The sequence below is a fragment of the Phlebotomus argentipes genome, unplaced genomic scaffold (genome assembly GCF_947086385.1).
Source record: "Phlebotomus argentipes unplaced genomic scaffold, Phlebotomus argentipes genome assembly contig_6, whole genome shotgun sequence".
Lineage (NCBI taxonomy): Eukaryota > Metazoa > Arthropoda > Insecta > Diptera > Psychodidae > Phlebotomus > Phlebotomus argentipes.
This window is the reverse complement of record NW_026776145.1, coordinates 4,633,337-4,650,139: the sequence shown is the minus strand read 5'-3', so window position 1 is coordinate 4,650,139 and position 16,803 is coordinate 4,633,337. Positions and strand designations below refer to the sequence as shown.

The 16,803-nt window shown below is 41.2% G+C and overlaps 2 protein-coding genes across 2 annotated transcripts; one reads left to right on the top strand and one right to left on the bottom strand.

Moving 5' to 3' along the window:
- Nucleotides 1-28: 28 nt before the first annotated feature.
- LOC132264663 (uncharacterized) lies at nt 29-15,790 on the bottom strand. The gene is made up of 5 exons (XM_059764939.1): nt 15,498-15,790; nt 1,524-1,817; nt 1,290-1,454; nt 1,122-1,219; nt 29-1,062 (listed from the first exon to the last, which is right to left on the bottom strand). The coding sequence occupies exons 2-5, from the start codon at nt 1,747-1,749 to the stop codon at nt 610-612; spliced, it is 942 nt and encodes a 313-aa protein (XP_059620922.1). The 5' UTR covers nt 1,750-1,817; nt 15,498-15,790; the 3' UTR covers nt 29-609.
- LOC132265564 (baculoviral IAP repeat-containing protein 2-like) lies at nt 13,291-14,809 on the top strand. The gene is made up of 2 exons (XM_059766281.1): nt 13,291-13,374; nt 13,479-14,809. Exon 2 carries the CDS (start codon nt 13,554-13,556, stop codon nt 14,721-14,723), a length of 1,170 nt encoding a protein of 389 aa, XP_059622264.1. The 5' UTR covers nt 13,291-13,374; nt 13,479-13,553; the 3' UTR covers nt 14,724-14,809.
- Nucleotides 15,791-16,803: the final 1,013 nt, after the last annotated feature.

Genomic DNA, 16,803 nt, shown 5'->3' with positions numbered 1-16,803 from the left:
GAAATTGAGGTTCCTCTCATTTAATGTATTTTTCTCATCTTTCAATTACATTTGAAGACATGGAAATAACATAGTACAGAATTTATCTTATTTTATTTCTCTTCACTCTCCATTCATTCTTAATGAAATCACAGACTTCAATCCATTATGTCATTTACCATTTGTGTAGAATTTTCCTTATCATACATTTTTCATCCTCAACTAATGTATTTTTTTCTCTTCACTGTGAAATAAACTCTTTGTTCAATTCTCAGTGATTATCAGTGATGATTTGTGATTCTAACCATTCTCTCCTTTCTCTCTGGGAGGATGTGTGGGAGGGAGTAAAGTTAGGGGTGAGAGATTCAGGGATAGTCACTCAGTTCCATTGTGAAAGGACGGAATCATAAGAGATTCTGGGTTTCTTCAAGAAGAGATTCTCTCGCGTGTCTCTAGACTAAAAGTAACACCTCAGGTGATTGCAGGTCGAGTTCCTAAAGATTCCACCTATAAATCGACTAATTAATTATTCCATCGCGAGATGACGGGTAAAGTGTTATGTACAAGGTCTCCTGAAGAGCCCGCTTCAGCGTTCCTCTGCCGAGTGGAAGACACAGGAAATCAGTGGTCCTACACCTCCGTGCTGTGCGTCTGGATGCGCACCTTCTTCATGCTGCCGTTGCGCCCCATTGTTGGCGACTGACCGGAGCCCGAGAAGCCGGGATTCTGGATGCCCAGGCCGTCTTTGGGCTTGGGCTTCTTCAGGCTGCTTCGCAGCGGGGAGCGCGTCACCGAGTCCACCGTGGAGCCGTTGCTCATGCTCGTGAGGGTGGTGTTCATCGATTGCATGCTCCCGTTCGTGGCACTTCCCTGAGATCCCGACCCGTATGGCTTCCCCGAGGCGTCCGTCATGGAGATCCCGCCGGTGCGGCGGCCCTCCCGGAAGCCTGGGTTGTTGAACGTGGTGCCACTGCCGGGCAGTGGGTGTTCCACGAACGTGGGATCGCCCCCTTCGCGTCTGGACTGCAGCACGTCGTAGATCGCCATCCCCAGGAGACCCAGAGTGAGGATGATTGTGAGGATCTGTGCAAGAGAGACGGCGTTAGTACTTTGCACAAATGAAGGAGATAAAAATTACTCACTTGAAGGTAAAAAGAAACTCCTCGTGTTATCATGAAGCCCGTCCTCATTAGGTCTGTTTCTATTGCGAAGAGAGACGCCGCCACGATGGCCAGAATGGCTAAGAGAAGATCAAATGAGATTGTTAAGGGGCGATCATTGCAGACACACGTTTAACATTTTCGTCTCACCTGCCAGTATTGAGAAGATGAGCTTAAAAACGACTAAAACACCATACTTCATCACGACTTTCTCGCGCGATGAAATCATGGCGATCTGGATGATGGAGAAAATGCTGAAGAGTGCAAGGAATATGCAGCAGAGAGTGGCCAGAATGCCACTTATGTAGATGGCTTCTACAAAAATAAGGAAAACGCCGGTTAGCCAATGGATCTCTCATCGTTATACCTCAATAGTGGACTTACTGGTAGGCCTGAAGCGCGAAACGTCTATGCCGCATTTCTCTCGGCCGTAAGTCAATTGCCTGCACACTTGAAACGGGCCAAAGTAGCCGTGGTCCGACTCCCAGCCGCCGATGGGGTTGTCGAAGTAGCCCCAAATAGGCAGGCCCACGGCCGTGGCCGCGAGGGCTAAGCTCACGAAGCTCAGGCAAGTTACGCCGGCGGCGTACAGAGCTGGTTTCCCGGCCATGATTCAGGCATAATGCGGGTCTCAACCAGATGACTCCGTCGCGGCTTCCCTCACTTGTCCCCTCTGATCTGCAAAGAAATAGAGAAGAGAGTGTTACAGATAATAATTTCACACTTTATCTATATTTTGTTGAGATTTCAACTCTGTCGACTGAAGTATTTAACCAACTTTTGATTCTCATCAGCCCTGCAATTTATTAAAGACTACAGGTATTTACACGTGGCTTTTCAGAGTTCGTTTTGCGCAGATTCAAATGTTTGGAGAAATTTCGTTTGAAATTCCATCTCACAACAAAAGAAGTGAAGAAAGTCTAGAAATACAGTTGCACCAAGACCGACACGCCCGGCAAACATGTCCAACTTTGCGGAATTGAGAGCGCTGAGATATAATATGACAAGGGAACTGGCCGGAAAATGAGCCGTCTTCCCTTTCACAAGTGAGAAAAGGAGTTATTAAAAATTCAGAACTCCACGTGCGGTTTGCCGCAAGCACAGCGGCTCTGCGAGGAGTTTTATTGATTAAACTTTGGGTGAATTGATTAAACAAGGATTAACATCTGGCGTTGTTTGTGTGAGTCAGGGCGAATCTTCAATGAAAATAATTATTCACCGTCCTTCTGACTATGATAAATGCAGATAAATTCTTCTCGCTGATTGACACCTTCATTGAAAAAGCAATGTGAAAATAAACACTCACAATTCCATTAATTTCCCACGCGAGGATCGCTTTATTCAAGAATTTCCATTCTTCCGGAAAATATTCCCAACGAAATGTTATCAATAGAGTTTTCTCGTGATTGAAATTGATGAGTTTTGGGGGGGATTTTCGGGCGATTTCACCGCGAGAGGAAGTCAGAGCGGTGCTTTCTTATTCAAATTGTGTGCATTTTCAATGGATTGGACACAAAAATTTATTTAGAGCTCCGCTGAACATTGAATTTTACATAGAATATTCTCTCGGCCGCAATTTATGAGCCGCGCTCTTCTGCTAAATCAATCAAGACCATCAACACAGACAATTCCGCAAAACAATCAACTTATCTCTCCTCAATTAAGCAACCGTGAAGCAAGATGGAATATTTAATGAACTTTCCACAAGTTCCGTACGCTTGTTTATTCGGGTTGAGTAGTTGGGCTGAGTTCCGCCCTGGCAAACTGAAGCACCTGCCGAATTGGGAGAAGATTTCCCAGGCCATCCGGATGACATCGATTGACGGGCAAATCCTATTCTCATGTCCTGCAGAAATTGCTGTGAATCGAACACATGCTGAAAACTCCTGTCGGCAAATCAATCAAAATGAATTTGCAGGCAAATCGAAGGGTGGCCGGCTCAGAAGAGAGTGATGGGAAATCGCGTGAATTTGCCGCTCAATTAAACTCCGTGTTTGCACTTGAATAAAGAGACTGACAAGTTGGAATCAATTTGAAGAAAATTGTCATCAATTGCTTAGCAAAGGAAGCTTGATAGCCAAGAATATGTAGAATGTTTCTCAGAAGAGCTAAGAAAAGTTCATTCATTTTATTTAACCATTGGTCTCAAAGGCAGGTTTGTCACTGAGACAATCTTATTTATATTTATAGCCTATAATTGAAACTGTAAATGTGGTATTTTCACTGTTTTATATCTACATTTAGCAGTATTCGCCCTTAAGTATTGCATTTTACCATATGTTTGTTTATTTTCCTATCCCTTTTCAGTGATGATAAGAAAGCACGGAGAAAACTGTTCAAGTCTTTAAACATTGAACTTCCTTTTGTCAATAGGAGAATGTTATCACTTTGTGCAAATCACTTTCATCAACAGTTTTTGCTAACAATATTTCTTTGGGATTCATTCAAAAAACCTCTCTAAAAAGTCTCTTTGCTCTCTCTTTCTCTATTGAAATTTAAAATCCGTATTGTTCTCTGTGGAATTCCTGTCTCCAGTTCCCATAGGTCAATGACTGCGTCAATTATCTCTGCCTGTCTGAATTTAGTGGTGCGGAAAGACAATCTCTCTGACTGTGTTCCATCATCCCCAATCGCGGGCCGCGGGGAATCAGGAAGTGCACCTCCGAGTGCGACTCTGTCTCTCGGCCCACCAAAGTTTGGGCGTCTCTCAGAGACACTTGAGCCATTATTTTACTATTTGGGCACCGCGTATGCATTGAGAGTCTCACGAGAGTGACCAGTGGGTCAGTGACCCGCCTTCCAATCGCGCCGGTTTTCTTCGCGAGCACACACGGCAGAGGTATGCCTCATGATGTGTTGCCTCCGTAACACTCACACACCTTCGCCGAAGAAGTACACTTTCAGTGGTGCTCCCAATCCGAGGCACGCTGAAAAAAATGTATCTGTTTACTTCATTACCAGTCCATCTGGGGGAATTCATAATTTTATTCACGTCGCTGTGCAACACGAAACCATCTCGGGGGAGTTGTGAGTGTACACAAGACAGTTCAACCTCTCCTCTTCCCAGCGATTCGAATTACCTGCCCGTTCCTCACCTCTCCCCGCGCTTTCCCAGTGTCTTCGCTATGTAGGTTAAAAGGGTTTACGCCACACCTGAAAGAGAGATCAATAAACTAAACACCGAGGCATGCAACAATCGTGATACGGACTGTCTCTATGGCCGAAAACGTTTCCACGGCAGCTCGGCGGACGTGCAGAAAAAGAAGACACACAGGAAGAGAAATTTTCCACTGGGCTTCTCGTCACCTCTCATTTCTCAACAGTGCACATTTTAGGTGTGCACAGGTGAGGGAAAAGAGACCTTCTGCCATCGAGAGAGTTGACAAACGGCGAGTCAGTAAGACAGAGGAAAACCCCGTGGCATTTGTGCAATTGATGAAGAGAGCGTGACAATAAGATAGAACGTCTTCGAGACTTGTTATTGAGCGCCAAACAAGTAAGTTATTCTTATAGATACAACTGGAACATATTCGTTATTTTCAGCCCATCTTAACTTGTTTGAACAGTGCAGAATATAAAAAGTGTTTTCTTCCGGAATTTTCCGAAGAATATACTCAAGTGTTGCTCTGAGCAAATATTCAAATTCTTCAAAAGAATTTCATAAACAATCAACAAGAAGCGAATAGAATGATTAATTATATTTTCAGGGATGTTTCTGATCCATTCTGATGGTCTTCAGCACAAATAATAATGCAAAATACGAATGTTTGTATTTTAATACAATTTTCATAATGCCACTTTCCATTGATTCACAAAGTTTAAAAAAAAAATTATATTCGAAACTTAAAAAAAAAAACTATATAAGTGTAGGTCGAATGAACTCCCTTTGATAACAATTTATCAAGTGTTTATTCTGTGTTTTTAACTTCTACTTCACTATTTGACAGAATCTTGGTCACTCTGTTCATTAATCATCCGCTAACGGTGCTCCAAAAGACGAACTGCTGGGCGAGCATTCGAGATATTGAGCCCATGGATGACTCTCTGCTTCGTTTTCTATGTCAAAGCAGCGAATGAAATTCAACTTCATGTCTTCTCGAGTCATCTTCAGCCGAAAATCGTGCTCCAACTCTCACATTTTGGCGGGAATGGACTTCTCAGACAAAGAACTGCTGCCTTTCTTGCTGAAGTTAGCTCGGAAATTGGAGAGAAAATGGATTGTCGAGCACGCAGTGAAACTCTGTGATATTTATCGCAGTGCTAATTAGACGGTTCGAGTTTCTTGGATGGCAAAATGAGGCACAAGAGGGAGAAATTTTGGAATCATGTCCAGATAAACACACTGGAATTGCCGTGATTCAATTGATGGCATAGAATCATCTTCGCATAGGCTTCTTCTTGATCTGCTTCGATGCGGATTGCGTAAGATTTGTGCCGCCAAGAACTGGTTATTCAACAATTTCAACCACTCTCACCGCATCAACAGAAAAGTTCAACGAGCAAAGAGTATTTTTGAGCGATGAATTGAGCTTTCAATTTTGAGAGCTTTCGCGTTAATATTTTTTGGTTGGATGGCACCTCACGCAAAAGGTGAGTTCATGCTTTAAAAATATTTATGTTAATAACACAAAACATCCATAAGAAGCCATTTAAATTTCAATTTCTCTCACTCTCTCGCACAAAGGGGATTTATTCGCATTTGCATGAAAAAACATTTTGGCTGGAGAATTGAGAGCGCGTGAGAAGCAATTCTTGGCAGAGAATTTCGCATGGTTAAGAGCTCAGTGGGAAAGTTCGTTTTTTTGCAATTAAGATGTTTGTGTCTCTGCAGAAAGAAATGTAAATTTCACCAACAATGAGAATTGGCATTTCAGGGATTGTAGAATGAAGAAGTGACGGAAAGAGACCTTCAAACTAAAATGAATGAAGCCTTGATAAAAATTGATATGAGAATATAAATGACATTTCCAGCATTTATAATTCAAATACTGTCAATATACTTTCCATTTTGAATAGCATTTCAATATATCGTGATATTGGAAATTTTCCTAAATTGGAGTAAAATTAGCACAATATTTAAATAAATTCTCAACAATGAACGTTAAGTAAGAGTTGCTAATTAAAAAAATCATCAAATGATAATTTTCAAAGAGTGAAGGTGACCTTCCAACAGTAAGTTTGGGAGCTTTTCCCTAAACTGAGGACCGGAATTAACAAATGTTGATGCATTCCTCGGTGACGTGCGGAGATTCTCAGTTGGAAAATGATTCGCCGGAAATTGTTAGGTATAAATAGCATCGGTTAGTGGCTTTTTTTCACTCTCAACAACTAGTCACATATTGTCTGTTGATAGTCATGTTGAGAGGTATTTAATTATATTACTTTTCTGTGGCTTCTGATGATAAACAATGGTGTGCATGTGGAAAAAAGCGAATGGCAGAAAAGTGGGACAGCAGACGTGAGAGATTCTCGCGAATAGCGCAGAGGTTAACATTAAATTTTTTATTGACTCCCAAGAATAGAGGAATTCAGAGAGCTTTAAGTGTTCGTCATGCATTTCAACGCAGATTAATCACTGCGGATAGAATTGCCGAGTGCACCTCTTTTTCCCCGACAAACTCGCTGGATCTGGAGGCTCCATTGGGCAGCCCCTCGTGCCCTTCTCACTGCCAGACAGCATCGCTTCACTGATTCCCAACGGCAGACTTTTTGCTCCTCCACGCCAATCGATTAGCTCCGGAGAGATTTAGTCTTGCGGGTAGAAATTCAATATGCACAGCTTATAGAGCCATTCTTTGTCTAACGATAGGAACACGCCACAAAACGCCGTGTAAAGAGGTTCTGATTACGGGGGATGTTTGAAATAAGGTCAGTAGATAAATTCCCGTCATTTGAGCTGATGTGACACGAAATTAGGTGACCTAAAGAAGCATAAGAACACATTATAAATAGCTTAACGTTTATGTGTCTGTTAATATCTGCCGAAAGTTCTTAACCCATTTACGAAGTGACTTCCAAAAGTTCTCACTTTTCATTCTCAAATTCCAAAATCTGTAAAAATTCTAACTTTGACGGTTTCTCATTACTGTGCGTCTGTAGATAAATCATCCTGAATCTTGGCCAAGGAAATCCATCAGAGTTTGTGCAAAGATCGCGTGGAATGAGTCAATAAACCGCCCACGCTGTGAGGATCATAAACTAACACACCTGCAAAACATTTATGTTGCCAGTCACAATCTATTAAGCGAAAATCCACTAAAAAGCTATCAATGTCACTCGTATAAACGGTGATGTTGGCCAGAGAGTCAAAGGACTTCAATCTGGGCGCACTTTACGAGGTACAACAGATGAGGATTTAACCATAAAGCTTGTCCTTTGATTGTGCAATCGTGTTACTTTTAGAGGGAGAACATAAAATGAACAATATTGACGAAATCAATCGTGAAAAATTACACTTGAAGCCTTGGATAAATGGAAATCATAAAAATTGATCCGAACATTTCTCTTTTTCAACCTCTGATGGAAAACCATCCGAAGCCTGAGGGCGAAGATGGGAAATTTCACTCTCAAAAGTCAATAAAACATGTGTAATTTTAAATAGGAAGGTCGCCAAGGAAAATCCTTCTGGGAAAATTGCTTCGCAATCTTCTGATTCTCTGACATGAAAAATTGTTGGCATTTTTTCAGGCGCTTCGCGAACAATTAGCGAGAGAAATTCACCGTGAAAGACACCACTAAAGTATGCTTGAAATACATATTTCCCGTATTTTTAGCACGCAGAAATTCACAGTGACGAAGTGGAGATGTGTGAAAGTGCTCGACACACAATGATTTTAGCAAAGCAGTGCAAAAGAGTCACGTAATCACCTGATTACTTTTTGGCCAATTCTAAATCCTCAATGGTCGATTTAATAATCTCCCGCGAGACTCTCTGGAGCACGCAAGGAGAGACAAAGGCGGGGTGGAATTTAGGGCAATAAACTACACCCACTCATTGACTCATCCCCGCGTTAGGGCACGGAACATGTGCTTGCGGCTGTGACGCAGCCCGTCGGAAAAGGCGAGAAGGGCAGGAGAACAATTCTAAATAGCTCATTTTCACGACACTTTTATCCGACACGTAAAAATAGACTTCCGCCTGATGACTGTAAACAAAAGTCAGGTGTCAGGGGGAGTGAGTTTGACCTACATAGGAGAAAATAGTCATGTTTTTCCCCTTGGGTGGTTTAGTGAAGAGGTGTGCGCGCTCTTTGTTCCAAGTCTCAGCCACAATGGAGAAGTTTCCGTCTTAATGGAATTCAAACAATTGATTGTCAAAAAGTTTTCACTCTTGCGAGAGATGACACAATGGCAAAAATTGCGCACTGAGAATTAATTAAAAGCATCCCCAATGCCTTGTCATACACAATCATTCGTCTTGTGGGTGTCTCATGACACATTCTCTCAACTTTATGCTTGTCGCATTCACCGGCAAAGCTCACAAGGGGCAAACTTTTACATAGAGCAATTCTAGGGAAAAGAGGGTCGCAATGTCTACAGGAAAGGTGCTTAGTAACTGCAGAGTTGAAGATATTGCAGTTACAAGATATGTTTCAAGAAATTTTTGTGTATTTTTTTTACTTTTAATAAATAAAAGAGCAAATTGATTTTGTTGATTATGCGAATTCATTCTGTTGTAGAGGATAAGGTTTATTATTTTTTTTCTCCAATCTACCAAAGTCTTCGCATCAAATTTCAACTCTACTCAATGAAGACATAAGTTTGGATCAATCTTGCAAGTTGCTATTTGTGTCGTCCTTTGATGGTCTCCCACATCGTGTCATATTGATTGAGTGAACGCCTGCATAAATATAGCCTGGCCATCCCGAAAAAAGTCACTCGGTAGCGGTTTGTGGAATTGGCCGCGGAAAGTCGCAGCGAAATGCAGCCAAGTTGCGCAATGCGCGCGTAATTGGCCAGATGGGCAAGTTCACATGAGTACTCGTGGGGCCAATTTGACTAATATGATTGAACTGAGCGCATCTTTTTGGGGACAAAAGTTAACTCCAGTGGATGTGAGGGTCAGATTGCCAAACACCGAATCGTCGGAATGCGTTTCTGCGGGAAAAACACAGAGAGAGTCTTTGTCCTATTTATGCGCAGATGATGATCAAAATTGATGACTAACGATTGTCATGTATTGGGAGTAATACGTAGCGACGCCACGAGATCAAATAATTATGATGCTAATTGAATCAACTTGCCATTCACTGTCGCTGAGTTGGGAAGGAGGAGAATTTCAATGGACACATTATAGTGTCAGATAACAGCACTCTGTCGCTCTCCCACCCCAAAAACGCCGCCTTATCAATCACAATCTTCCTGGATGGATGTGAAATTTATGCCACCGAAAATTATATTAATTTCCGCGCAGGTGTATCGATATTTCGGCGACTCGGCAATGTTGGAGTGTCACACAGCGCGCGTTTCCCACCGAATTTCATTACATGTCGTCTCATGTGTGCACAGAATTCTTTTCCCGGCACATTTGTTTTCTTCATAAATAATTAATTAAAGTCATTGTCGCCGCCCACATGTCGCATGTCCCCTCGCGACTTCGCTAATGCTCAAATGTACAAACAATCGCGCAAGGTTGCTCCATTATTTTCCACACCATGCCGAACAGTTGGGGAAACATTTTCCCGCCAGAAGAAATCTCTGGCAAGTGAACACCAATAAATCCAGATTTTGCCTTTTTGCCTTTACGCGCTTCATGACTAATGAGACACTCAGAGAATCGCCGCAATTAAGAGCACCACATGTTGCACAACATCGAGTCAAGTGCAAAAACTGCGTAGAATATCACCTTCTGAGTTTTGCAACGACCAGCGGAGATCACAAAAGTCGCGTGCATTCCCAGAACACTATAAAACCCCATCGGATTAAGTGATCTCCCTGGAGTAGCGTGAACTGTCAACCTCGTGAGATCACTCTAAAGGCAGGAAATTGAGACGTGTTTCGAGAGATATCAATTGGAATTGCATATAATTGGTAATTTGCCAAGTAATGAGTATTTTTTCGCAATGTTTTGCTGAGTAATTTAAGATAGTCATCTCTTGCTTTTGATGACTCTTGAGAAAATGAAGTCTATTCATAAAAATTTTCATTGAACAAAGTCTTTTTCTTTATCTTCCGCCCTGTTTTTTTACATCCATTGCCATCACAGAAAATTCTAACGGTCAGAATGAAGCGAAAGAAAAACCCTTTGACTGAAAATTACAGGCGTTTTAGATTAAACAACTACAATTCTTAGTCATTTCTATTTCGACATAAAGTCCTAGTTTACTTATAAGCAAAGTTGAAAATGTGTTTATACCACATTTCTTAATTTCTCTATTTCACAGATTTTCTCTGCGAAATTTCGACCGGAAGAAGAACTTTCAGAAATACACACTTTTCACTTTAGCTTAGCGAACCGCATGATCTTCAATTTCGCAATTTACTGGCCACACGAAAAGTGTTGAATACACCGCTATAATTTATCTAAATCACTCAACCGTGAAACAAGGCAGTGGCATAAAGAACTATCTGAGACTCTCTTGAAAATTCGGTGTGGAAAAAAACCAGAAGGTTCACCTGAGGTTCTTGTCTTACATTTCAATCGCCATCTCACCTTGCGATCAGCAACACCTTTCGATGCGGGAAATCAATTATCGCACATCTCATTATTGCGGCTCTCTTGAGAGGTTCTGGCTTTATCAAAGTTGGGTGTAGTTTATGGGCGGAATTTGCATTTCGGCTTGGAGAGAGGCGCGCTAGGAAAGTCTTAATTAGAGCAATTAAGACGTAAAATTAGATGGGATTAAATTGCTCGAAGTCGGTTGCAATTAAAACTAAAATATTCCACCTAACTGATTTTTTTCTCCATTTCTCTCCATTCAGATTAATTCGTGAAGCGATTATTGTTGGCGAATTGCAAGTCCAGTGAAATTTACTGTGTGATGCAATGAGTGAAGATTCATGTTCTCTCACTCCCGCTGGAGGAGAGTTAATTTTCATGCTTGAAAGCTCCGTGGTTTGTGCTGCAGTCTCATTTAAATTCTGGTGCATCGCCCTAAATTTCCGCTCTGCTGTGACCGAAAAGTCGACGTGCGGAAGTCTCAAAAGAGGGAAAGTTTTCGCTCATGGCAGCGGAGAGGAGCAGATTGAGATATCGACACGTGGTGGCGTTAAACAATGAGATCAGGAATGTTTTTCCTCGAGTGATTTCCACTGCATTCGGTGGCTATTTCTGTCCGCCAGATGATTCACATGGAGACTCAATCGAATGCCAGTCATTGTATCACGAACATGCCTTCGACGGAGGAGAAGTTTATGAATGGAAGCACAAGAAAGAGAACCTTGAGTGTCTCCATCGTCATAAATCTCGTCAGGGGGAAATTTTCAAGATAACACTGCTGAATGATAGAAGAAATTGCCAGGAAATTGTCGAAGACATTAGGAATGGATCGTGTTGTTGGTAAGCAAAATAGGGAAATCAATAATGTGAAAATTATTGACAAACTGCACGTTTTGAAGGACGAGCGAAATGTTTTTAAAACATTCATTCAAAACTTTTCCCTTCATTTGTCGAGTTACACGTTTCGCTCCACACTAATGATGATGGCCAAGCATTAAGTGGCTCGGAATGTGGTGTAAAAGTGACATTTTCATCGGAAATAATAATTCCTACTCCATGGAATTCACGCTACATTCCAGAGTGTATAAAGTTCCCAACACTTTATAGGTCAAATTTTCACCCACTAACCAAAACTCACCCTCGTCAGCACCCTAATGGAGGGAATTCTGCTTATGCAATTAATTAACATTTCACAGAGTGGCAGGAACAGACAAGAACAGCATCAACAGCATTAAATGTGCATTAGTGGTAATTTATAGTAGAAACTAGGGGCGTTTTACTAAAGATTTTTACCACATTCATTGCATTTTATGTCAACTCGAGTGCGTTTCTATTAACACAAAATACTGGTATTATTATTATTATTTTATGTCTTCTTGCACAATGTTAAAGTGGAGCGAGGTGTGAAAACAATCCGCTGAAGTTTTACTCATTGCTGCAAGTTTATTTCAAACGGGTGGTTTTCCACTGAAGCGGTGTCATGTTATTTCTGAAGAACAATGTCATAAGTTGAAATGATGATGTGACAATCGATAGAACTCCATGGTAAATGCAAGACGATCAATATTTTATGCACAGAAGTCTCCTAGAGGTCACAGAGGAGATATTTAGCGTGTGGCAGATGCATTTTAATTGCTACCTTCAGTCTCAATGATAGCACTTATTTTCCGATGAATATCAGTGTAATGAATTTTCATGGAATATTCGCAGATTCCGATAGATTCAGTTCAACAGGTTGCTCGTTGGAAACTAAAGTGAATTTCTAATGAGTTTAGAACCCTTCCCGGGCGGGCATTTTGCATAAATTATCATTCTCCATTAATACTTCAGCTACGGCATCAATTCATAATGAATGCTGATGGATGTTCCATTAAAGAAGCTGCGTGTTCGCTGCAAAAGTGTGTTGCTGCAACAGCCATTTAATTCTGCGGGGACTCAGTGATTCAGGCAACCTTCGCGTCAGCAACACACCGGTTGCGGACTCTTGGCTGTGTGCGAAAATGCCGCGATTCCGTCGAGGAAACTCGCGGCGCCATGTCTGAGGTCGTGAAACAAGCGGCCACTCCCAACAAGTGAAAGTGGTCAGAGATTGCCGGGACTTAAAGGGCACTGCATTGAGCAGATGAAGAGAATGAGGGTAAGAAGCCGATCTGCATAATACAAATGATGAGCTCAACCTCTATGGAAGTGTTATCAAAACAAAGTCTCTAGATATTTGGAACAGAAAAAAAATAGGCAAAGCGAAATTGAACAAAGTAATTTCTTTGCAATACCAACACTATTGAATATTTCTTGTCAAAGAATAATAATAAAATTATTTTTTAATTCAGATTATTGATATGGTTAGCCAACTAATTTTTCGAAATGTGATTCACGATCACCCTGCCTCTACCGAACACAACTCAAGATTTGATAGCGTATTATCTTTTCCTGTATTCTACCTAAGATTAGATAACATAATATATATTTCTTGATATTATTTCAGTCGAGAATTAGCTTCCAACTCGTTCAGTTCAATGTAGATTACAATATTGGTAAAAAATAAATTCAAAAAGAAGTATTCATTATATATAATAGGTAATACTACTTACTTTAAAGAATAAACTTTTAGAACACAGTGATTAATAAAATATTGGATTTACAGTGAAATGTGTATAAAAAGCGTTCATTTACTTTCACAGCTAATATCAGTAAACCCTTATATACCGAGGTGAATTTACAAACCCATTGACAATCGTGCAATAACACAAGAAGCCATGAATGCAGAGCATCCCAAATACTGGAATAAGTCAGATCGCTTAAAGTCGTTTCAAAACTGGTCGTTCAATTACAAGAAAAGCCCTGAAGAATTAGCAGAAGCGGGATTTTTCTACTCAGGTGATATAGAAGAGAAGGATTTAGTTAGGTGTTTTGGTTGCGGACAAGGCATTTGGAATTGGAACGAAGAAGATTGCCCATGGAAAGATCATGTCAAGTACAACGATAAATGCGAATTTCTGATATCTAAAAAGGGACAGCATTTTATAGACAACATCAAAGAGATTTTAAAGAACGGGGGAAAAATTGTCAGAGATGAGAATGATTCGACTTATCAGGATCTGAACAAAGCAATAATATACAGATATCCTAAATATTGGAATAAGTCAGATCGCTTGAAATCTTTCCACAATTGGTGTTTAGATTTCAAACGCAGCCCTGAAGAATTGTCGGAATCAGGATTCTTCTATACGGGAGAAAATGATAAAGTCACATGTTTTCATTGTGGAAGTTCTCTATCTTCATTGAGTGAAAGAGAATGTCTTTGGAAATTACATTGCAGAAATTCCGAATACAAGTGTGAGTTTGTAAAAGCTATGAAAGGGCACATTTTTGTTAACCTTACAAAAAAACTTGGAGTGGAAAAACTGGAAGTTGTTGATGTTACCCCAAAACCTACTAATAAAATGACACAATGCGAACATCCAAAATACTGGAATAAAGACGAACGGTTGAAAACCTTTCAAAATTGGTCATACGATTTCAAGAAAAGCTTTATGGAATTGTGCGATGCAGGATTTTTCTACACAGGAGAGAAAGACAGAGTTTCTTGTTTCACCTGTGGCACTTCAATACTGAATTGGAAAGAAAATCATTGCGTATGGGAAAAGCATATTCAGAGTTATCGATACTGTGAGTTTGTTAAATCTATCAAAGGACAAGTCTTTATTGATAATGTGATTTCAAAGATTGAGACAAAGCGTACATCATCATCAATTGGTTTATTGTACGATAAATACTGCAAAATTTGCTTCATCGAACGATATAATACAGTTTTCATCCCTTGTGGACACATCTTAACGTGCTACAATTGTGCCTCGTGTGTAAAAGTGTGTCCTTTTTGCAAGGAAAAGCTCAAGTCAATTCGTAAAATAGACTTTCCATACTAATGTTAAAGATAAATATTCTATGTGATACATTCCTTATGAATTAAATATAAATAAATTATACTTTATAATGTATTATCATGTTGTTACCGAAGAGTATTTCAAAAGCTATGCAATTGAGATACTGAATAAAATGTAGTCAAATTTTATTTTCAAATTGTGTGTCTTTTTCTAGAACACAAACAAGAAGACAAGGTTCTGAGCCACTCTCGATGGCGAGGCGCAGAATTGCATAGATATGACAGAGGATGAGTCGCGTGTTCGCAGCATTTCGCGGCGCTTGGGCGGCCACACAGACGCAAAAGTGTGCGAAAGAAGGCAAAATCAACAAGTATTTGTTGGATGAAAACGAGTTTGGGTTTCGCATTTCATACACAATAAATATGAACTTCTCCACACCAACACCGCGGCTCGGCCCCAGCGATTCTCTTGCACCGGAGCGAAGCACCTCTGAGAACATTCTTGATCCGCTGGCGAGACGTGGCGCAAAGGTGCGACGAGAATTCCAGTGATGATGTTTGCACAACATACACTCTTCTTTTCTCCTCGCATGGCGGAAAGTCCTCAGCCCAAGCCACCCCCAAACCCCAGCGAATGCCTGAAGAGCTCATCCACAAGAGGAATTACATGACAAATTTATTTACAGAACAGGTGCGGCTTTGTGTGCTTTTTTACCTGCGCCCCACGCAAGGCGGGCAGCGGGGTGGGATTTTCCCACCAGAGATACCGGTTCTGGGAGAAAACTCCCCGGATTACGCCGGGAAATCTCGGCCTTACCTTTCACGTGCCGGGGTCCGTTGATCAATTTAAATCCCTGCAGCACGCAATCGATTAAATCCACCCAGCGACAGTTTGAGAACCGCTGAGATTGAGGTATTCCACACACACGCACTCACACTTCGATCTGCACTGGGCGTACTGGAATCGCCACCCTCGCCACCCACTTTCAGTTGGCACGGAATTTCAGGCACGGGCTTCTCTGCACCTCACACCCACTCACGCGGAATCACTGTTGGCGGACACAAAGCACGCGCGACGGGCACCTGAGACTTCGGCAATGGCTCAACTCGCACTAACTGGAAAGTGGTTTTGAGCGCGATGTCGATCCAACGCGGCAACGGTCGCAGCCCAAACAGCGCGTTGCCAGCGGCGCAAACGATTTACAGCGACGCCGCGCGCGACATCTGCCGGGCGAAAAGACGATGCGGTTGCGTGGTTGAGGACTTGAATGAAGCGGCAGTCGGTAACCCGGATGAGCAACAAGTCACTGAGGCAAGCCTCGCGCAAGGGGCACAGCATTTAGGGAGCGAATGCTTTTACATATAACACATTCAATTATGAACGGCTTGGAAGGATATAATCATAATTCAGGACTCAAATTTATTGTAGACATATAATAGACAATACTCGGGATGAAAAGACTCTGGTTAGAAATATTCTTTTTCTGTAAAAATTTTACACATCCAAATTTTATTTATTGTCTCTGACGAAGACGCGGAAATCTTCATATCAAATACCTATTCTGAACTCAGCCATAAAAAGTTTATCTTTCCCATATATGCTTAGAAGAATGGCTTCTGCAAAACTAGTTTCAGCCCGGCACTTTCAAGTTGTTCACTCAAAAAAAAAAAACACTTTAAGAAACAGAATTTTTTTGCATATTCGACTTATTAGCATCCAGAGAGGGACAAAGACAGTCATTTGAGATTTAAGAGGTTGTTGCTTCTCTATCAACATTCATTAGATTTTTTTTCCTCTGACTTCTTACTTATTTTAGGAAGTGAAATCTTCGCTTGGGACAAAATCAGTCGACTAATTGCATTAAAACCTGAGCAAATCGATTGTCTGCCGGCCCATGAACAATGTCAGTGAACCGGATGAAGTTGCAACAATTGGTCATTTGAATAACTCGCAAGACGACAACTTGGGAGCGTCTTGAGACACTTATGAATCATCATTCTGACTGAATAGTTTAGAGAGGAAAAGTGCAATTTGAGCGCGAGTCGCTGAGGAATTGAAGAAAACGTGCACATTCATCACGAGATTCTACCATTAATTTAATAAGACAGATTAACAGAGGCTT

Bases quoted from the DNA above. Each gene is read 5' to 3' on its own strand.
- LOC132264663 (XM_059764939.1), bottom strand. From the start codon at position 1,749: ATGGCCGGGAAACCAGCTCTGTACGCCGCCGGCGTAACTTGCCTGAGC. The intron at 1,220-1,289 runs GTGAGACGAAAA...ATCTTCTCTTAG, and splicing joins CATCTTCTCAATACTGGCAG to CCATTCTGGCCATCGTGGCG. The intron at 1,063-1,121 runs GTGAGTAATTTT...TCTCTTGCACAG, and splicing joins GAGTTTCTTTTTACCTTCAA to ATCCTCACAATCATCCTCAC.
- LOC132265564 (XM_059766281.1), top strand. From the start codon at position 13,554: ATGAATGCAGAGCATCCCAAATACTGGAATAAGTCAGATCGCTTAAAG.